This window comes from Ammospiza caudacuta, chromosome 7, assembly GCF_027887145.1.
Source record: "Ammospiza caudacuta isolate bAmmCau1 chromosome 7, bAmmCau1.pri, whole genome shotgun sequence".
NCBI lineage: Eukaryota > Metazoa > Chordata > Aves > Passeriformes > Passerellidae > Ammospiza > Ammospiza caudacuta.
In genome coordinates this window covers 47,463,745-47,484,978 of record NC_080599.1, presented here as the reverse complement: position 1 = coordinate 47,484,978, position 21,234 = coordinate 47,463,745, and the positions used below count along the sequence as shown (strand labels likewise).

The 21,234-nt window shown below is 51.8% G+C and overlaps 2 protein-coding genes across 6 annotated transcripts in view; one reads left to right on the top strand and one right to left on the bottom strand.

Moving 5' to 3' along the window:
- The first annotated feature begins 460 nt into the window (after window positions 1-460).
- On the top strand, window positions 461-16,548 carry SLC35D1 (solute carrier family 35 member D1). Of its 5 annotated transcripts, XR_009274942.1 has the most exons (13): window positions 474-667; window positions 1,292-1,325; window positions 1,403-1,489; window positions 1,879-1,946; window positions 3,131-3,202; window positions 3,904-3,972; window positions 4,214-4,316; window positions 4,772-4,864; window positions 7,508-7,575; window positions 7,923-8,001; window positions 8,158-8,240; window positions 15,758-15,839; window positions 16,404-16,548. XR_009274942.1 is itself a non-coding variant. In XM_058808967.1 (12 exons), the coding sequence occupies exons 1-12, from the start codon at window positions 564-566 to the stop codon at window positions 15,786-15,788; spliced, it is 891 nt and encodes a 296-aa protein (XP_058664950.1). In that variant the 5' UTR covers window positions 474-563; the 3' UTR covers window positions 15,789-16,156. The 5 variants fall into 5 exon arrangements, 4 of the variants coding, with proteins under 4 accessions (XP_058664953.1, XP_058664950.1, XP_058664949.1 ...); XM_058808967.1 differs by lacking the exon at window positions 16,404-16,548 and having other exon boundaries at window positions 15,758-16,156; XM_058808966.1 differs by lacking the exons at window positions 15,758-15,839; window positions 16,404-16,548 and adding an exon at window positions 11,056-11,424.
- MIER1 (MIER1 transcriptional regulator) overlaps window positions 15,797-21,234 on the bottom strand; it is a 34,150-nt gene continuing 28,712 nt past the window's right edge. Inside the window, exons 11-13 of the mRNA XM_058808971.1 lie at window positions 20,665-20,792; window positions 18,273-18,409; window positions 15,797-16,899 (exon numbers count right to left, since the gene is read on the bottom strand). Coding sequence (XP_058664954.1) covers window positions 16,574-16,899; window positions 18,273-18,409; window positions 20,665-20,792 — 591 coding nt within the window. The 3' untranslated portion in view covers window positions 15,797-16,573. The remainder of the gene's footprint in view (window positions 16,900-18,272; window positions 18,410-20,664; window positions 20,793-21,234) is intronic.

Sequence of the window (21,234 nt, the reverse complement as noted above, 5' to 3'; positions counted from 1 at the left end):
CCTGCCCCAAGCCATCTCCCCATCCCTGTCCCCACCCCCGTCCCCCCCTTGTACCATGTCCCCCTCCGTGCCCGGTGTCCCAGGCCCCTCCCCGTTCCCTCCCGTTCTCTCCCGGTCCCTCCCGGTCTCTCCCGTTCTCTCCCGTTCCCTCCCCGTTCCCTCCCGTTCCCTGCCGTTCCCTCCCCGTTCCCTCCCGTTCCCTCCCCGTTCCCCTCGGTCTCTCCCGTTCCCACGTTTCCCCCGTTCCCTCCCCGTTCCTCCCGTTCCCCCCGGTCCCTCCCGTTCCCTCCCCGTTCTCTCCCGTTCTCTCCCGGTCCCTCCCGTTCCCCCCGGTCCTTCCCGGTCCCTCCCCGTTCCCTCCCCGTTCCCTCCCCGTTCGCCCCGGTCCCTCCCGTCCGCCCCGGTCCCTCCCCGCGCCTGCGCGCTGCCGCCGCTCTGGCCCCGCCCCAGCCATGTCGGAGCCGCGCAGACGCCCCGGGGCCGCGGCCGGGGGGGGGCCCGAGGGGGCGGCCGAGGGGGGAGCCCCCGCCGGAGCCCCCGCGCCCGGCGATGCGGAGCGGGGCATGGCGGCCCCGCCGCTCTGCCTGCGCCTGCTGGCCGCCGCCTTCTACGGCCTCAGCTCCTTCCTCATCGTCGTCGTCAACAAGAGCGTCCTCACCTCCTACGGGTACGGCCGCGCCGCCGGGACCCCCCCCCTCCCCGGGAGCGGGAATTCCCTCCTCGATCGGGACCCCCCACCCTGGGATCGGGGATACCCCCGGGATCGGGACCCCCCACCCTGGGATCGGGGATACCCCCGGGATCGGGACCCCCCAGTCTGGGATCGGGGATACCCCCGGGATCGGGACCCCCCACCCTGGGATCGGGGATACCCCCGGGATCGGGACCCCCCAGTCTGGGATCGGGGATACCCCCGGGATCGGGACCCCCCACCCTGGGATCGGAATATCCCCCGGGATCGGAAATCTCCCCGGGAATGGGACCCCGACCCCCCACCCTGGGATCGGGGCACCCCCGGCCCGGGATCGGGAATCCCCCCGGGGTCGGCGTGGGGACCCCCGCGGGATGGGGACCGGGACCCCGCCATTCACTCCGCTCCCTGCGCTCGGGTCCCCCCCTGTGTCCCCCCCTGCCCCGGGTCCTTCCCAGCCCTTGCCCCCGCACCCCGCTTTGGGGCTGCCGCTCCCCGACCCCGTCCTGTCCCCTCGCCGACGCCGGTGTCCCCTTGTGGTGTCCCCACGGCCGTGGGGCCGTGTGCGGGACCCCCCTGATCCGCGCTCTCCTCCCGCAGGTTCCCGTCCTCGCTGTGCGTGGGGCTGGGCCAGGTGAGTGGGACCCCGCGGTGTCCCCGCACGCCGTGTTCGGGCGTTGGGGGCCGTAGGTGACCCCTGCTCTCTTGCAGATGGTGGCCACGGTGGCCGTGCTCTGGGCCGGGAAGGCGCTGCGGGTGGTCAAGTTCCCTGACCTGGACAGACACATCCCCCGGCGGGTGAGACCCCTCCCCGGCACCCCAATCCCCTTCCCAAGCACCCAAATCCCCTCCTCGGGCACCCCAATCCCCTCCCCAGCACCCAGATCCCCCTCCCTGGCACCCCAATCCCCTCCCCAGCACCCAAATCCCCTCCCCGGGCTCCTTTCCCCATCGCCGGGGTCCCTGTCCCACAGGGGCTCTTTGGGATGCCCGTGCCCGTTCCGGGGATCCTGGAGCTCCGGACACGTGTGAGTGTGAGTGTGTGTGTGTGTGTGAGTGTGTATGTGTGTGTGTGTGAAGGTTTCCATGGCGGGTGGGAACAATTCCGTTCTATTTTCATCCCCCGAGGCGGCTCGGGGAGCTCCCGGCTCGCTCCCACAGCCTCCTTTCCCTCCTCTCCTTTCCAGACATTTCCTCTACCTCTCCTGTACTTCGGGAACCAGATCACAGGACTGTTCAGCACACAGAAGCTGAAGTAGGGATGGGTTTCCCGCCCGGGGGTTTCGCGCTTCCTCGGGGCTTTCCGGGGTTGCCGGGGAGCCCAGCGGGCCCTGCGGGTGACGGGGCCGGAGCCGCTCGGGGCCCTGCGCTTCCCTCCCTCCCTCCCTCCCTTCCTTCCCTCCCTCCCTCCCTTCCTTCCCTCCCTCCCTGCCCACGCCGGGATGTGCCACGTGCGTGTTCCCAAACGCTCCCCGCGGGCAGGGAGGGACACGGGGCTGGCCCTAACCACGGGCTGAGGGCTGGGGGTGTCCCTGGGGGCCCCATCCCTGCAGGCTCGGATCTATGGGGTGTGGGAGCTGTGCCATTCCCATAAGGGAATTCCCCACTAAGGACAGGGGCCAAGCCCATAGCCTTGCTCTGATCCTATATCCCTGCTCCAGTCCCCTATCCCTGTCCTGATCCCATGTCCCTGCTCTGATCCCATATCCCTGCTCTGTTTGGGATCCAGTATTCCTGCTCTGATCCCATGTCCCTATTCTGATCTCATATCCCTATTCTAGTCCCATATCCCTGCTCCAATCCCATAGCCCTGTTCTGGTCCCGTGTCCCTATTCTGATCTCATACCCTATTCTGATCCCATAGCCCTGCTCTGATCCCGTATCCTGATTCTGATCCCATATCCCTGCTCCCGTCCCATATCCCTGCTCCCATCCCATATCCCTGCTCCCATCCCATATCCTGATTCTAATCCCATATCCCTGCTCCCATCCCACATACCTATTCTGATCCCGTATCCCTGCTCCCATCCCGTATCCCTGCTCCCATCCCGTATCCCTGCTCCCATCCCGTATCCCTGCTCCCATCCCATATCCTGATTCTAATCCCATATCCCTGCTCCCATCCCACATCCCTATTCTGATCCCATATCCCTATCCTGATCCCATATCCCTGCTCCCATCCCATATCCTGATTCTAATCCCATATCCCTGCTCCCATCCCACATCCCTATTCTGATCCCATATCCCTGCTCCCATCCCGTATCCCTGCTCCCATCCCATATCCCTGCTCCCATCCCGTATCCCTGCTCCCATCCCATATCCCTATCCTCATCCCATATCCCTGCTCCCATCCCTTATCCCTGTTCCCATCCCATACCCCTGCTCAGTTTGGGGCGCAGGGAAGGGGGCACAGCCCCTCAGCGCTGCCCTTCCCCGCAGCCTGCCCATGTTCACGGTGCTGCGGAGGTTTTCCATCCTGTTCACGATGTTTGCCGAGGGATTCCTGCTCAAGTGAGTGCTGGGGTCGGGCTGGGTTTGGCTCTGGGAGGAAGGGGCGGGTTTGGAGCTGCCGGATCCACCCCATCCCATCCCATCCCATCCCATCCCATCCCATCCCATCCCATCCCATCCCATCCCATCCCACCCCATCCCATCCCACCCCATCCCATCCCACCCCATCCCATCCCACCCCATCCCATCCCACCCCATCCCATCCCATCCTATCCCATCCCATCCCATCCCATCCCATCCCACCCCATCCCATCCCACCCCATCCCATCCCACCCCATCCCATCCCATCCCATCCCATCCCATCCCATCCCACCCCATCCCATCCCATCCCGGGGGAGCTGGCAGAGAGGTCTGTGCTGCTGTGGCTCCCCTGTGGGAGGTGTGGGGTGCTGTGCCAGCCCCAGCTCCTGCAGGGAGCCCAGAGCCCCTGGGCAGGGCTGGAGCTGCTCCGTGCCCGGCTGAGCCCGCCCTGCCCTGCCCCAGGCAGAGCTGCAGCTCCTCCAGGCTCAGTTCTTTATCCTCTAAAGAATCACAGAGATAATTGTCTAAAATGTCTTCACTCACAGCTCCTGCAGGGCTTGGGTTGGGGGTGGTTTGGGGTTGGTTTGGGGTTTTCCCCCCTTTCCTCAGGAAGAGAAGCTGCTCCCTGCTCCGGGCGTTGCCAAGGCCTGATGCCAGGTCCTGCTGCCTGTGTTTTGCAGGAAGAAGTTTTCCTGGAGCATTCAGATGACGGTGTTTGCCATGATCTTTGGTGCATTTGTGGCTGCCAGGTGAGCTGTCCCCGTTCCCGTACGCAGTGCAGTTCCCTGGAGTGTCCCAGGAGCAGAGGGATTCCACACTGACCTTGCCCCCTGCCAGACGTGCTCTCCAGTAGGAAAGAATGTTTTCCTGACCCAAATCCCACCCCCTCCTGCCATCATGAACTTTTCCTGGCTCCACAGAGGGTGGAGGGACCCTTCCAGCGCTGGCCCTGCCCAGCCAGAGCTTTAACTCCCGATTTTCCCTTCCCAGTGCTGACTTGGCATTCGACCTGGAGGGATACATTTTTATCCTCATCAACGACGCCTTAACAGCTGCAAACGGTGCCTACGTGAAACAGAAGCTGGATTCCAAGGTGGGATGAGCTCTGGCTTCCTCTGGGATGTTGGGATTTTGGTTTCTGTGAGGGCAGAGGGGGAGGCTCAGCCGTCCCATTCCCAAAATCTGTCCAGAGCTGCAGAGGGGCTGGGGACAAGGCCTGGAGGGACGGGACACAGGGAATGGCTGGAAGTGAAAGAAGGTAGATTGAGATATTGGGATGTTGGGAAGGAATTCCTGGCTGGGATGGAATTCCCAGATTTGCTGTGGCTGCCCCTGGATCCCTGCAGTGCCCAAGGCCAGGCTGGACGTTGGGATGGTGGAAGGTCCCTGCCCTTGGGACTGGATGAGCTTTAAGGTCCCTCCCAGCCCACACCAGCCTGGAATTCCATGAGATGTGAGAATTCCCAGCTGGGTTCAGCTCCAGGCCCAGTGGCAGTGTGAGCAGGAATTTCTGTTCCCACTCCAACCCTTGGGTGTTCCCATTTCCAGGAGCTGGGGAAGTACGGCCTGCTCTACTACAATGCACTCTTCATGATCCTGCCCACCCTGGCCATTGCCTACATCACTGGAGATGCACAGAAGGTAGGACAGCCATCCCAAAATCCACCCCAAATCCATCCCAAATCCATCCCAGACCCCATGGGTTCCGTGGCACACTGTCACATGGAGGAGCTGGGGAAGGGGGTGCCCCAAAACCACCCCAGCAGAAAGGAGCCACAGCTTCAACGTTGGACCCAAACCCACAGAGTTGCTCCATTCAGGCACTTTTGTAATGCCTGAGGAATGGGGAAGTGGAGAGCAAGGAGAAAACCCAAATATTATTTAAAGAAGCTGAGTAATTTTAGAATCAATGAGTTTATTCAAACTTTCTTTTTTTCCTGTCCTTCCCCTCTCGCCGGGGCAGTTTTGTGGAGTTGCTGTGTGGGTTGGCTTTGCTTGTGGTGATCCTGGAGATGATAATAATATTAATAATAGTAATAAATAAATAAAATAATAATAGTATTAATAATAGTAACAACAATAATAGCATAATAACAACAACAACAATAATAATAGCGGCTATGGTTCTGAATACATGAAATTATTCTTTATTTTTACTATTATTATAATTATCTACCTGTGGTCCTGTATACTTGAAATTATTAATTATTACTATTATTACTAATATTACTATTATAGTTATTATAATTATTACCATTATTATTATCATCATTATTATTATTAATTGTTTTTGTTGTTGTTGCACTCACTGATGTGCAGCTGGCTCTCCTGAGCAGCAAATTCCTTTTTCCTGTCTGTTTTTTGGGGATCTCCTCCACGTGCAGGGAATTCAGCTGAATCCTCTCCCCCAAAGGCTGGAGGTGTTGCCCACCCTGGGGGTGGCCCTGCCACCCCCCCTGTCCCCCAGCCTGGTGGCTTTGTCCTCGTTAGGAGCTTAAAGCCCGGGGATAATGAGCTGGGCTTAGCAGGGACGGCAGGAGGGTGAAGGTGGCTCAGCCCTGCCCTCTCCCAGGGCTGGATTTGGGATCAAAGTGCTCATTTAGGAGCAGGAGCTGGGCCTGGGCAGGAAAACGGGGCTGTGAGCAGCCTCTGTTCAGCCCGGGGAGAGAAATGGCTTTTTGAAATTTGCTTTTCCCCTGAATAAACTCCTTTCTGGGCTGCACAAAGATGTGCTGTGTGCCGGGGCTGCTGCCAGGAAACTGCAGCCCCAGGAACCCCTGGGGGGGGCTGGGGAGGGCGGCTGGGCCCCTCCTGTGCCTCTGGCTCTGGGAATTCCTGTGCTTGCTCTGGAGGAGCCCAGGTAACACATCCTGCTCTGGGCAGGATTCCTGGGCAGAGGGCGTGCAGGAGCTGCAGAGGGGCCCCCGGGGCTGGCATTTGGTGTCCCTGGGGAAAGGGCATCCCCAGGTGCCAGGCAGGAGCCCTGGGTGCCCTGGCATCCCCTGCCCAGCTGGGAGGGGGTGAGGGAGGCAGCTCCTGCCCTGTGGCTGAGCTGGAGCAGGTGAGATTCCACCTGGATTTTGGGGTGTCTCCAAGGCTGGAGGCTCCCCCATTTCCCTGGGCAAGCTTTGCCCCTCTCCAAGTGCTGCAGCCACCCAGAGGGACCTCCCTGGGTGTCCCTGTGTGCCCCTAGGTGCTCCTGGCTCTGGGATCCTGTCCCTGGGTGCCCCTGTGTGTCCCCTGTGTGTCCCCTGGGTGTCCCTGTGTGTCCCTGGCTCTGGGATCCTGTCCCTGGGTGCCCCTGTGTGTCCCCTGGGTGTCCCTGTGTGTCCCTGGCTCTGGGATCCTGTCCCTGGGTGCCCCTGGGTGTCCCTGTGTGCCCCTGGCTCTGGGATCCTGTCCCTGTGTGTCCCCTGGGTGCCCCTGGGTGTCCCTGGGTGTCCCTGTGTGCCCCTGGCTCTGGGATCCTGTCCCTGGGTGTCCCTGTGTGTCCCCTGTGTGTCCCCTGGGTGTCCCTGGGTGCCCCTGGGTGCCCCTGTGTGTTCCTATGTGTCCCTGGGTGCCCCTGGCTCTGGGATCCTGTCCCTGGGTGCCCCTGTGTGTTCCTATGTGTCCCTGTGTGCCCCTGGCTCTGGGATCCTGTCCCTGGGTGTCCCTGTGTGCCCCTGGCTCTGGGATCCTGTCCCTGTGTGTCCCCTGGGTGTCCCTGGGTGTCCCTGTGTGCTCCTGGCTCTGGGATCCTGTCCCTGTGTGTCCCCTGGGTGTCCCTGGGTGTCCCTGTGTGCTCCTGGCTCTGGGATCCTGTCCCTGGGCACCTTGGGCAGAGCCTGGCTCCTGGGTGACACCCTGAGTGTCCTCAGGGATGCTCCAGTCCCTGGTGGCCCCTCTGGGCTCTCTGTGGCACAGGATCCAGCCCTGCAGATGCCCCCCAAAGCCCGGAGGCCCAGGGAAAAGCCCTGCCCTGAAATCCAGGCTGCCTCAGCAGCATCCCCAGGTCACAGCTCCCTTGGGATGGGAGTTGTGGTTGGCAGGGAGTGGGAGCCAAAATGATCCAATTTGGCTGGGAGAGGCCTCTCCTGGGCCCTCTGGCTTGTCACACTCCTGCCCTGCCCTTTCCAGAGGGAATGAGCTGAGAGCTGAGCCTGGAGGTGCTGCCAGAGCCTTGGGGTGTCATTCCAGGGTTGGTTTTTCCTGCTGTGGGGTGACAGCAGTGCTGGGGGTGCTCCTTGTCCTGCTGGCAGTGGTGTGGGTGCCAAGGCTCTGAACCCAGGCGCTGTTCTGCAGGCAGTGGAGTACCAGGGCTGGGCAGACACCTTCTTCCTCGTGCAGTTCACGCTCTCCTGCGTGATGGGGTAAGCATGGGCTGCTGGGCTGGGGCAGGGAAGGCACCTCCATCCCAGAAATGGGGATTCTGGCGCCCCGGTGTTACTGAAAACCGTCACAAACCCTCGGTCCTGCTGGGAGACCATTCCTGGGAGATCTGGTGGGTGGGGATTATCTCCCACCCTCCTCCAGTGCAGGTGTGGCTGAAAAAGTGGGAACAAAGGGTGGGAATGGATCCTGAATCCTGGAGTGCTTTGGGCTGGGGGGCACCTCAGGCTCCCCTCATTCCCTGGGGGGCAGGGACCCCTCCCCAGGCCGGGCTGGGGGGACCAGGTGGTTCCAAGGGGCTGTCCCTGATGGTGGCTCCTTTCCATAGGTTTATTCTGATGTATTCCACGGTTCTTTGCACTCAGTACAACTCTGCTCTTACAACTACAATAGTTGGCTGCATAAAGGTGGGTGGCATTCCCCAAAAAGCCCCTCAGCCATCCCTTGGGAATTGTGTTAACCCCTCATGTTCCACCCCCTGTGTTCCCTTTCCCATAAATTCCATTTTCCATACAATTCCCTTGTCTCAGGCTGTTTGTTCCTCCCATCTTGTTCCTTTGCAGAATATTTTAATAACCTATATTGGGATGTTTTTTGGAGGAGATTATATTTTTACATGGATGAACTTCATTGGTCTAAATATCAGGTAAGAGCAGAGGTTCATTTATGACTTGTAACTGAAAACTGGGGTGAAACTGAAACTATTTGACACATTTAATGGATTTCCCCCCCCAAAAAACCCCCATGGTTTTGGGCTTTTGTACTTGGTTTTTTTTGTGCTTGTGCTTGGGTTTTGTGCTTTGTGCTTCGGTTTTGTGGGATGTTCCCAAACTTGGTTTGTTTTAAAGCCAGGAGAATCCACAGGGGTATTGTAGCAGGAAAATCGAGTTTTCCCTGAGTTACCAAGCAGAGTCATGGAATTAAGGCAGCAAAAGAAGAATTTTGGGGATTATTTCATTTGCATTATTATTTTTTGGGGCGATTATTTCAAGTTAAAGAATTTGGGGATTATTTCTTATTATTCTTATTATTTCTTACTATTCTTATTATTATTTGGGGATCCATCTTATTATTCTTCTTATTATTTGGGGATACATCTTATTATTCTTATTAGTATTTGGAGATTCGTCTTATTATTCTTATTATTATTTGGGGATTCATCTTATTATTCTTATTATTATTTGAGGATCCATCTTATTATTATTATTTGGGGATTCATCTTATTATTCTTATCATTATTTGAGGATCCATCTTATTATTATTATTTGGGGATTCATCTTATTATTCTTATTAGTATTTGGAGGTTCATGTTATTATTCTTATTATTATTTGAGGATCCATCTTATTATTCTTATCATTATTTGGGGATCCATCTTATTATTCTTATCATTATTTGGGGGTTCATCTTATTATTCTTATTATTTGGGGATCCATCTTATTAGTATTATTTGGGGATTCATCTTATTATTATTATTATTTGAGGATCCATCTTATTATTAGTATTTGGGGGTTCATCTTATTATTCTTATTATTATTTGAGGATCCATCTTATTATTATTATTTGGGGATTCATCTTATTATTCTTATTAGTATTTGGGGGTTCATCTTATTATTCTTCTTATTATTTGAGGATCCATCCTATTATTCATATTATTTGGGGATCTATCTTATTATTCTTATCATTATTTGGGGGTTCATCTTATTATTCTTATTAGTATTTGGGGGTTCGTCTTATTATTCTTATTATTTGGGGATCCATCTTATTAGTATTATTTGGGGATTCATCTTATTATTCTTATTATTATTTGAGGATCCATCTTATTATTATTATTTGGGGATTCATCTTATTATTCTTATTATTATTTGAGGATCCATCTTATTATTATTGTTTGGGGATTCATCTTGTTATTCTTATTAGTATTTGGGGGTTCATCTTATTATTCTTATTATTATTTGAGGATCCATCTTATTATTCTTATCATTATTTGGGGATCCATCTTATTATTCTTATCATTATTTGGGGGTTCATCTTATTAGTATTATTTGGGGATTCATCTTATTATTCTTATTATTATTTGAGGATCCATCTTATTATTAGTATTTGGGGGTTCATCTTATTATTTTTATTATTATTTGAGGATCCATCTTATTATTTGGGGGTTCATCTTATTATTCTTATTAGTATTTGGGGGTTCATCTTATTATTATTATTATTTGGGGGTTCATCTTATTATTCTTATTATTTGGGGATCCATCTTATTAGTATTATTTGGGGATTCATCTTATTATTCTTATTATTATTTGAGGATCCATCTTATTATTATTATTTGGGGATTCATCTTATTATTCTTATTAGTATTTGGGGGTTCATCTTATAATTCTTATTATTATTTGAGGATCCATCTTATTATTCTTATCATTATTTGGGGATCCATCTTATTATTCTTATCATTATTTGGGGGTTCATCTTATTATTCTTATTAGTATTTGGGGGTTCGTCTTATTATTCTTATTATTTGGGGATCCATCTTATTAGTATTATTTGGGGGTTCGTCTTATTATTCTTATTATTATTTGAGGATCCATCTTATTATTATTATTTGGGGATTCATCTTATTATTCTTATTATTATTTGAGGATCCATCTTATTATTATTGTTTGGGGATTCATCTTGTTATTCTTATTAGTATTTGGGGGTTCATCTTATTATTCTTATTATTATTTGAGGATCCATCTTATTATTCTTATCATTATTTGGGGATCCATCTTATTATTCTTATCATTATTTGGTGGTTCATCTTATTAGTATTATTTGGGGATTCATCTTATTATTCTTATTATTATTTGAGGATCCATCTTATTATTAGTATTTGGGGGTTCATCTTATTATTTTTATTATTATTTGAGGATCCATCTTATTATTTGGGGGTTCATCTTATTATTCTTATTAGTATTTGGGGGTTCATCTTATTATTATTATTATTTGGGGGTTCATCTTATTATTCTTATTATTTGGGGATCCATCTTATTAGTATTATTTGGGGATTCATCTTATTATTCTTATTATTATTTGAGGATCCATCTTATTATTATTATTTGGGGATTCATCTTATTATTCTTATTAGTATTTGGGGGTTCATCTTATTATTCTTCTTATTATTTGAGGATCCATCTTATTATTATTATTTGGGGATTCACCTTATTATTCTTATTAGTATTTGGGGGTTCATCTCATTATTCTTATTATCGGAAAATACAATATTGGGCAGTATCTCCTTTCTGGGCTGTGTGGTGGGAGTCTGTCCTGGCCTTTGGGGTGGCACAGATGCGGAATGACGCAGAGCTGTGGCTTTGGGAGGGAAGCTGGGGGTTCTGCTGGAGCTCTGCCTTTCCCCGGGGTGTGTTTGATCGCTGTGAGTTTCCCGGAGCTGTTCCCCACGTTCTCCCCGCACCTCCTGCAGTATTGCCGGGAGCCTGGTGTACTCGTACATCACCTTCACGGAGGAGCAGCTGAGCAAGGAGCCGGAGGCCGGCGCCAAGCTGGACCTGCGGGGCAAGAGCTCGGTGTGAGCGGGGCCGAGCCCAGCGCTCCTCGTGCCGGCCTGATGCGGGCAGGGAGCCCGGGCTGCTCTCGGTTAGCGCGGCTGAGATTGCCGCCTTCCTTCACAGATCCTCGGCAACGCCCGCCCGGCCTGCGCGGGGAGCGAGGAGCCTAATTGAGCCTGATTAACGGGAGGAATTAACGGGTTTCTAATCAAGGCGGGGCTGGCAGTGGAGATGGGCACGGGCAGGGCTGGCAGCTCTGCCCCGGGGTGTGCCAGGGTGTCCCTGACGGGATCTGCTCCCTGGGATGCTGGATCTGCTCCCTGGGATCTGGATCTGCTCCCTGGGATCTGGATCTGCTCCTTGGGGTCCTGGATCTGCTCCCTGGGATGCTGGATCTGCTCCCTGGGATGCTGGATCTGCTCCCTGGGATCTGGATCTGCTCCTTGGGGTCCTGGATCTGCTCCCTGGGGTCCTGGATCTGCTCCCTGGGATGCTGGATCTGCTCCCTGGGGTCCTGGATCTGCTCCCTGGGATCTGGATCTGCTCCTTGGGGTCCTGGATCTGCTCCCTGGGATCTGGATCTGCTCCCTGAGATCTGGATCTGCTCCCTGGGATCGTGGATCTGCTCCTTGGGGTCCTGGATCTGCTCCCTGGGATCTGGATCTGCTCCTTGGGGTCCTGGATCTGCTCCCTGGGATCTGGATCTGCTCCCTGGGATCTGGATCTGCTCCTTGGCGTCCTGATCTGCTCCTTGGGGTCCTGGATCTGCTGATCCCAGTGGGCTGGGAGCTGGGGCTGGGAGCTGGGGCTGGCTCTGTGCCCAGCCTGCTCCCTCTGGAACAGGGCAATGCCCTGGGAGCTGCTCCTGGGCTGGGCCAAGACCTCCGGGGTGAATGTTCACTGCTCTCTGGACTGAATTTAAGCTGTTTTCAGTTGGTTTTCTGTTTGTTTGGCCCATTAACCCACTTTCCAAGCTGGGTTTTCCCTCCTGGCTCTGTCAGAGCCCTGCATCCACCTCAGTCTCTCTGAGGTTGGTGACATTCCCAGCAGGAAGGGTTTTCCTGCCCTGCTGAGCTCTGCAGCCTCCCTTGGATCCAGCGTGGCTTTGGGAAAGCTGCTGCCTCACTGGGAGCATCCCAGGGAGGAGCTGCTGGGGTCACAGGAGAGCCAAGGTGGCACAACTGGCACAGCACATCAGGGAATCGCAGGGGCTGCAGCTCCCACCCCTGGAAGAGGCACAAGGACTTAAATCTTCTTTTTTGGCAAGGGGGCCCCATAATTCTTGTTTTCTATGGAATGAATCACTCTGAGTTTGTGACCCACTAAAAGAATGGAACTGTAGAACATTGGGCAGTGTTCAGTGAGTTTTAAAGGTTGTCTTACCCAGCACCTCTTTCCAGGTTGTCTTTCGGTTTTAAAAGAATTGTTTTTAAGCTTGGTTAAAAAAAATTTTAGTAAAATAACGTATTTAGAGATTTTTGTACCCTAACAGCTTCTCTAGAAACTGACAGTGGGATTTTCTAGGAGATACTTGCTTAAGCTGAACTGCTGTTGGGCAAAGCTGAATTTGCTGGAATTTTCTGGAAGTTTTTGGATGGGAAGGAGATTTTCTGTGAGGGTGCAGCTCCAGCCTGCTGTGCTGGGGAAGGTGTGGAGCGAGTCAGCTGCTGCCTGCTCCAACATCCCACTCCTGGAGCAATTCCAGAGCCACAATTCCCCTTTTTTGTGGGATTTTGTGGTCACTGCAGGCAGTTGGGGTGTCCTGGAGCAGCCCCTCAGCACATTCCCCCTGTGAACACAGTCAAAAAGAAATCCCTGATTATTTTGTCTCCCAAAATTCCAGTAAAACCTTGGCTTTGTACCGGGCAGGGAGGGTCACAAACCTTTCCCGGTGTGGAGAAGCCCCCCAGTCCCAGCCCAGATGGGGTTGCTGGTCCCAGTACTGGTTCTGGTTTTGTACTGGTTGTTCTGGTTCTGTCCTGGTTCCCAGGGCCCAGGTGCTCCTGCCCTTGCTGCAGCATTCCCAATTCCCAGATCCCAATTCCCAAATCCCATTTTTCTCCCCCTTGTGCTCCAGCTGCACCATGCTGAGGTCACAGCCAGCAGGGTGATTCTGCCAGAGGGGTTTTTATGATTTTCTGTTTGTTTTTGAATCTACTGGTTAGATTTGCAGTCCTAAGACAGAAGGATTTTTAAAGCTTTTTGATTTTTTTTTTGTCCACACTGGGATCCTGCTGGATCCTAAACACTGGGAAAGCCAAGAATTCCTCTAACAGTATTTTCTATGCTATTAATTGACTAAAAAACAAATGTTTTCTATAGAGAATCTATTTACAAAATGAGCATTTTAGTGATGAAAACTTGAATGTATGGCAGGCTGTGGATGTGAGGAATGAGAGCAGAAAGGATTTATGTGCCTCTGTATTTTTGTATTTGCTTCCAATAAACCAATGAACCAAAGCTGCTGCTGCCTCAGCCTCTCTTCCCTGGTGGAGAGGGTGGGAATGCTGGGCTGGATAAATCAGGGATTTAGGGGGCTCCTCACAGCCCCCAGTCCCTACAGGGTGAGGGGGGGAATTCTGGGTTTCCAGCTTTGAATATTCCTTGGGAAGGGATTTGGAGACATTATGGGGAATGAAGGGAACAGCTGGAAGGTGATGCAGAAAAATGGGTTTTGTTTCCATGAGTTTCATGCAGAGGACCAGAGTCACTGCTCTCCCAGCCTCTGAGAGGGAATATTCCACCCCTCTGGAGCAAGGAAATCAGGAATTTTGGATGCAGACAGTAAGTTTAAAAATATTTTAATAAGCTTTTCCAGAATTGCAGACGGGGAAGGGGAGGAAGAGGAGGGAATTACCGACAGTGCAAATACTGTGTGGAAAAAATGTATCCAACAAATCTGTGGGGTTTGTGTGTGTGGGGGGAATTTATAGCACATTGAACCCTCTGGGAAGCCCAAGGATTTCCTGTTGGACTGGATTCCCAACTGCACAGAAGGCTTGGAAAATGAAAGCAAAGTTAGCAGATTTCCAGGATTTTCAATAGCTTTAGTAGTGCAATGACTTATCGAGTTACAGTGGCTGCAGTTTGAAACATGAACAAATATTGTATAAAACACCAGCATAAACAAAAGGCAAATTAGAATTAAATATTCTTAAAGTCTAGCTGAGCATTACATAGTGGATTATGGAATGTCAGGTCTCTTCTAAGTATCACCAAAAAAAAAAAAAAAAAAGAAAAAAAGAAAGAAAGATAAAAAACAAAGCAACATTCCTGAAAATATACACAGTGCTGGATTTCACACACGAGCCTGAGACAATTCACTTGGAAACTTTCCTATGGATTTTTGGGAAGTATTTCCAACTTGCAACCGAGAACAAAGAGCATCAAAATGAAACTGAAAATAGGATTCTGCTTGTGTGGAACCGTCCTTGAGGTTCTGCTCACGACCAGAGGGGAGAGTTAACAGCAACCTCTGCCTCAGGCATTAATCACTGCATTCCTTAATTAACACAGGCCTCAATTAACGAGCCTCACCCAGAGGCTCTCCAGGAGCAGGGCTGGCAGGCAGAGCTGATCATTCCCCAGGGTTCTGCATCCACAGCCCATCCTCATCCCCAGGCTTGGCTCATTCCTGATCACAAAGTCCAAGGGAACGTCAGTGGAGAAGAAACCAAATCAGCCCAAGCCCTCAGCACTGGGGTTTGGGTTTAAACATCCATTTCAAACCATTCAGTTCAACTGGAACCATAAAGAGCATAACCCTGCAGAGAAAATAACCAGTGAAGGATGAACAGCACACCTGTGAGGAGGAGGAGGAGGACACGGGGTCAGCAATGGTACAATTGAACAATTATCCCAGATTTGAACAGAGCAGAAGTGGAGCCGGGCTGAAGAAAACAACCAAACAAAACCAAAGTGAATTGGGATTTCAAACGTTCCTGATTGCTGGATGTAAATCCTACACCCACAACTTCTCACTGGTGCTGCTGGCAGGGTGACATCACCCTATTGCCATTTATTGATGAGGAATTTTTGGTTCTCACACTGGAATTAGCTCTCCCCAGCTCAATGTGAAATTCCTGCTCTCCCTTCTCCAGGTGAGCGTGTGCAGCAGCAGAGGATGCCAGGATTTCCTAGGCTGGAAAAGACCTTTGAGCTCATCAGGGGCTCCCAGTGCAGCCTCCTGTGCTGCTCAGCAATTCCATCCAGCCCCAGCTGCATTTCCAGCCTCGCTGCAGCCCTGCTGTGCTCCCTGGAACCTGGCAGGGCACAAACCAGGGATGATGGAGGGCTGAACCTGCAGAAGATTCGGTAAACTCCAGAATTTGGCTGCTGGGAGACTCCTCTGCGTTCCAAACAAAGGGAGAAAAAAAGCAAGGAAATGTGTGCAATGCAAGCAGCATGCTTAACAAAAATTGAAACATCATTATTTGCCATAGAACAAGAAAAAAATAACACATTTCCAAAATCAAATGCCTCCTAACCATTCTTATGTTAATTATTTACCAGTTTCTGGGAAGAAAATTAACACGTTGGTGATTAATTTTTAACTCCATTGATTTGGTTTGGTTTGGTTTGGTTTGGTTTTTTTTTTTTGTTGGTTTTTTTTTTTAGAAAAGACTTCAGCAAAATAAAAGGAAGCTGACATTAGACTCAGGGTATCAACTCTCTCATAAAAGTTTACCAACTGTACAAGGTAAGAAAATTATACAAGCTTTTGTTTTAAGAAAGGACAGTTCAATCAAGACATAAGTACTGTAAAAATCTTTCAAAGGCTACAAAGAAATCTGGAAAAATACAGAATGTATTTCTTTAGCCCAGATAAAGAATATGGAAAGACATCATTGATGTCAACAATTTTACATAGACAAACCTGACCTGGTTTATTTATTTACCTTTTAAAACTTCTATATATAAAAATAGTTGTGCTCATAACTTTCAGGATTCATGAGGGTTCCTTAGTGATGGAGTGACATTTTCCTCTCTCCAGCAGGAGTGGAAGTCTCTGTGCCTGCTCTGTCTTGGCTTTTCCTGTTTTATTTTAACTTCCTGCAAAGCCCCAAATGCTTTGTTCACTTGTACACTGATTAAATGCTGTTTTATACATTAAATGCTGTATTAACACATTCTTTAATGTATTAGGCTGGGAATATTTTTGCAGCAACTCACTGCTTTGTTCCTTAAATATTTAAGAGCCTTTTTATCCCAGAACTGCAGCTGCCAGCTCTGAGAAATCCAATATTCTCCTGCTGCTTTTCAGCACTGAAGAAAACCAAATCATCGGATCTTTAGAGCCGACTAGAAGGTCTCAGGAAACAAAAAGAAAATCTCAGATTGTTTATGGAACTGGACTTTGGAAGGTAACCCATCAACCCTGAAAATTTTAGACACCCAGAATTTACTCCAAGGAATAAAATCAGCTCCCAGCACTCAGTCTTCCAGAGTTTCCAGCTCCTCCAGCTTCCCGTGGGAGTTGGTTTCCTGGAAGAACTCTGAAGCACCCGGGCTCTCCTTCCCATTGCTGTTCATTCTCCTTCTCTTCAGAGGCCTCTCGCTCTTCTCTTCCAGCTCAGGCTCGTTCCTGGGGGCTGAGTGAGCCACTTTGGGGTCACTGGGGAGGTTTTCGGGCTCGTAGCCGTTCGTGTCCAGCTCTGGGTGAGGAGTTTTCTTCCCACTGCAAGGTCCATTGGCGTGCAGCCCCTCCAGCTTGGCCTCCTCCTTCCCTGGCACCTCCCCCGGGCCGTTGGCAGAGACACCTGGGAGGGAGAGAAACCCTTCAGCAAGGCTCAGCAGCACAACTGCCTGGGCTGCCTCAGGAAAGCACAGTCTGAGCTCAGATTCATTTAAAATCCAGGGGTTTTCTCCTCCTCACTGTGTGACTGATGTGCACACAACTGACAGAACCTATGGAAGTGCTTAAAAGGAACAGAGAATGTCCTGGAATCCCAGGACCCCAGGTGGGCTCTCCTCAGGAAAGCAGAATTTGAGCTCAAATTCCCTTAAAAATCCAGTGTTTTTCTCCTTCTCCTCATTGTGTGACTGATGTGCACACAATTGACACAGGGAGTTCATGGAGTGCTTAAAAGGAAGGGAATGTCCTGGAATCCCAGGACCCCAGGTGGGTTCTCCTCACCTAGGCTGGCTCAGGAAAGCAGAATTTGAACTCAGAATTCATTAAAAATCCAGTATTTTTCTCCTTCTCCTCACTGAGTGACTGATGTGCACACAATTGACACAGGGAGTTCATGGAAGTGTTTAAGAGGAGCAGAGGATGTCCTGGAATCTCAGGACCCCAGTGGGCTCTCTTCACCTGGGCTGGCTCAGGAAAGCAGAATTTCAACTCTGCTTTCAAATGGATTTATCTTCCTGACAAGGCCCCTGCCTAAATGCAAACATGGAGGGGGTTTTAAAAACCACTTTGAACTTGAAATAGGCTGCTTGTCTGTGGGGGTGCCCACCTGGAGAAGAGGAGGCTTTGGGAGAGCTCAGAGGCATTTCCAGGGCCTAAAGGGGCTCCAGGAGAGTGACTTGGGACAAGGCACGGAGGGACAGGACACAGGGAATGGCCAGGGACAGATGGGACAGGGGGAGAGAGGAACAGGAGCAGCCTGGGAGGGCGGCGAGGGGCTGGGATGGAACTCCCAGAGGAGCTGTGGCTGCTCCATCCCTGCAGTGCCTGAGGCTGGCTGGGAGCAGCCCGGGATGGGGATGGTGTCCCTGGCAGGGCAGGGATGGCGGGGATGGTGTCCCTGGCAGGGCAGGGATGGCTCCCAGGGCCAGAGCAGCCCGGGATGGGGATGGTGTCCCTGGCAGGGCAGGGATGGCGGGGATGGTGTCCCTGGCAGGGCAGGGATGGCGGGGATGGTGTCCCTGGCAGGGCAGGGATGGCTCCCAGGGCCAGAGCAGCCCGGGATGGGGATGGTGTCCCTGGCAGGGCAGGGATGGCTCCCAGGCCCAGAGCAGCCCGGGATGGGGATGGTGTCCCTAGCAGGGCAGGGATGGCAGGGATGGTGTCCCTGGCAGGGCAGGGATGGCTCCCAGGCCCAGAGCAGCCCGGGATGGGGATGGTGTCTCCCAGGCTCTCCCAGGCCTCCCGGGATCGCCGTGCCGGGGCAGCCCTGCCCCTCACCGTTGGGGGTGCTGCTGGAGGCGCACTCGTCCCGCTCCGACTGGCTGGTGCTGCTGTTGGAGGCCGTGGGCGGCGGCGACGGGGCCCGGCTGGAGGCGGCGCTCTCGCTCTCGTCCAGCAGGCGGTCCATGTAATCCCTGCGGGACAGACAGACAGACAGACAGAACTGGGACAGGATCCATGGGATCCCTGCGGGACAGACAGACAGACAGAACTGGGACAGGATCCATGGGATCCCTGCGGGACAGACAGACAGACAGACAGAACTGGGACAGGATCCATGGAATCCCTGCGGGACAGACAGACAGACACACACACAGCTGGGACAGGATCCATGGGATCCTTGCGGGACAGACAGACAGACACACACACAGCTGGGACAGGATCCATGGGATCCCTGCGGGACAGACAGACAGACAGAACTGGGACAGGATCCATGGGATCCCTGCGGGACAGACAGACAGACACACAGCTGGGACAGGATCCATGGGATCCTTGCGGGACAGACAGACAGACACACAGCTGGGACAGGATCCATGGGATCCCTGCGGGACAGACAGACAGACAGAACTGGGACAGGATCCATGGAATCCCTGCGGGACAGACAGACAGACAGACAGACAGACAGAACTGGGACAGGATCCATGGAATCTCTGTGGGACACACAGACACACATCTGGGACAGGATCCATGGGATCCCTGCAGGACACACAGACACACAGAGCTGGGACAGATCCATGGAATCCCTGCAGGACAGACAGACAGAAATGGGACAGGATCCATGGGATCTCTGTGGGACACAGACACACAGCTGGGACAGGATCCATGGAATCCCTGCAGGACACACAGACACACAGAGCTGGGACAGATCCATGGGATCCCTGCAGGACAGACAGACATACACCCAGCCAGCTGGGACAGGCTGGAGATGCTCCTGCACACACTGCAGCTGTGGGAAGGTTTCCCATTGGCAGAGGGCAGGGAGGGCTGGGATTTTGGGAATTCGGAACTGCTCCCAGGGATGGGATTCCCAAGCAGCTGGGGCTGCCCCTGGATCCCTGGCAGTGCCCAAGGCCAGGATGGACACTGGGACTGGAGCACCTGGCAGTGTCCTCTGCCCCCATCCCTGCCCTGGATGGGCTCTGAGCTCCCTCCCAAGCCAAACCATTCCATGATTCCAAAACCTCTATGTGCTCCCAAGGGGATCCCTCCAGCCACTAAACCTGAATTTGCTGAGCCACCAATACCAAACCATTCCAGTAAAAATAAATCCCATTTGTGCACAAAGCCCCCAAAGGGGTCAAGCTAACAGCAAGTGAAAAACTCCAGAGTCCAAGACATTCCCATCTGTGCCATTTATTCCAGAGCTCCAGTTCAGGGCAGGATGGAGATGGAAACAAAGGGAGATGGTGGATGAAACCCTTGGATGTGGTGGGAGGGATGGATTAACTCCAGAAACTTCTCCTGACACGTAATTATCCTGGAATTCCACCCTGAATTCCCTGAATTTATCTGCAAAATCATTCAAGAGCAGACAAGTCCAGTCCTTAATGACACTGCTGCTGCACCCAACTGCAGGAAGAGACCCAAAAATGTCTCTTTTGGGGAAAAATGAAAAATAGGGGGAAATGGGGGGAAAAATGGAAAATAGGGGGAAATGGAAAATAGGGGGAAAAAACCCATGAAGAGATGGAAGGGAAGGGGGAGCCAGGCAGTCCCTGCCAGGTAAGAAACTCTCTGTAACACCCACAAAGTCCCTGATGGCACTCTGGGTGTCCCAGAGCTCTGAAATGTTTGGAGGAACAATAATATTCCAAAGAAGGATCAAGAGAGGAGCCAGGAAGAAATGAGGAATGAAAATAATAGTAAAACAGCTTGGCAGGAGGCAGTGGAAAGAGTGGGAGAGGCAGATCAGAGCTTTGGAATGAAGGGCAGCAGAACAAACTGGGAGCTCTGCTCACACATTCCCTCTTTCCTCAGGATGGGAATGGGAAAGCAGCTTTGGAGAGCCCAAAATCCCCTGGGATTTGTGTTGTGCTGGCCAGAATGATGGACAAGCAATGCACCACAAATTCCACCTGGAAATGGGAATTCATGCTTTTGTAGAAAATATATTTAATTAAAACAAACATTAAAAAAAACCCCATTAACTTTTAAAAAGTAAACCAATCAAATCCTAACAGAACTCAAACTCAGATTGCTCCTCAGTGCAAAGTGTTTGCCTTGCCCCAAATCAATGTACTTCACACATTATTTATACACACTTAGGGCATTTTTTTACACTTTGGCTGTTTTCCTGCTGCAAATTAGGCTCTGAATCCCTGAATTTTCAGCTGAGAAGAAGATAAAACAAAGATTGAACCCCAAAATGATGAAATCAGGCACATCTTACGTGACCCCAGGGTGCAGGTTGTATTTTTTCTTCCCAAAGCGGGTCTGCTGAGCGAAGAAATCGTAACGCTCCGACTTTTTCCACATGTAATAAAAGGCCACACACTCCCCCACCGAGCGGGTCCGCACCTGCAGCACGCACAAACAAGCCTGGGTCAACTCCTGCTCCAAAAAATCAGCATTTCTAGCAAAAAAATGTGAAACTCCAACTCTAAGCTGCTTGGAAGAGGGGAAATTCTTGGGGAAAAATTTCAAAATTGAGAGGGAACTTCAGGGTGTTGTAAAAATATTGGAGAGAAGGAAAGGAAAGGGAAAGGGAAAAGGGGAAAGGAGAGGGAAAGGGAAGGGAAGGGAAGGGAAGGGAAGGGAAAGGAAGGGAAGGGAAGGGAAGGGAAGGAAGGGAAGGGAAGGGAAGGGAAGGGAAGGGAAGGGAAGGGAAGGGAAGGGAAGGGAAGGGAAGGGAAGGGAAGGGAAGGAAGGGAAGGGAGGGAAGGGAAGGGAAGGGAAGGGAAGGGAAGGGAAGGGAAGGGAAGGAAGGGAAGGGAAGGGAAGGAAGGGAAGGGAAGGGAAG

Excerpts from the sequence above, each read along its gene's own strand:
- SLC35D1 (XM_058808966.1), top strand. The coding sequence starts at position 564 with ATGGCGGCCCCGCCGCTCTGCCTGCGCCTGCTGGCCGCCGCCTTCTAC. Across the intron at positions 1,326-1,402 it reads TGTGCGTGGGGCTGGGCCAG|ATGGTGGCCACGGTGGCCGT; the intron begins GTGAGTGGGACC and ends GCTCTCTTGCAG. Across the intron at positions 3,203-3,903 it reads GCCGAGGGATTCCTGCTCAA|GAAGAAGTTTTCCTGGAGCA; the intron begins GTGAGTGCTGGG and ends TGTGTTTTGCAG.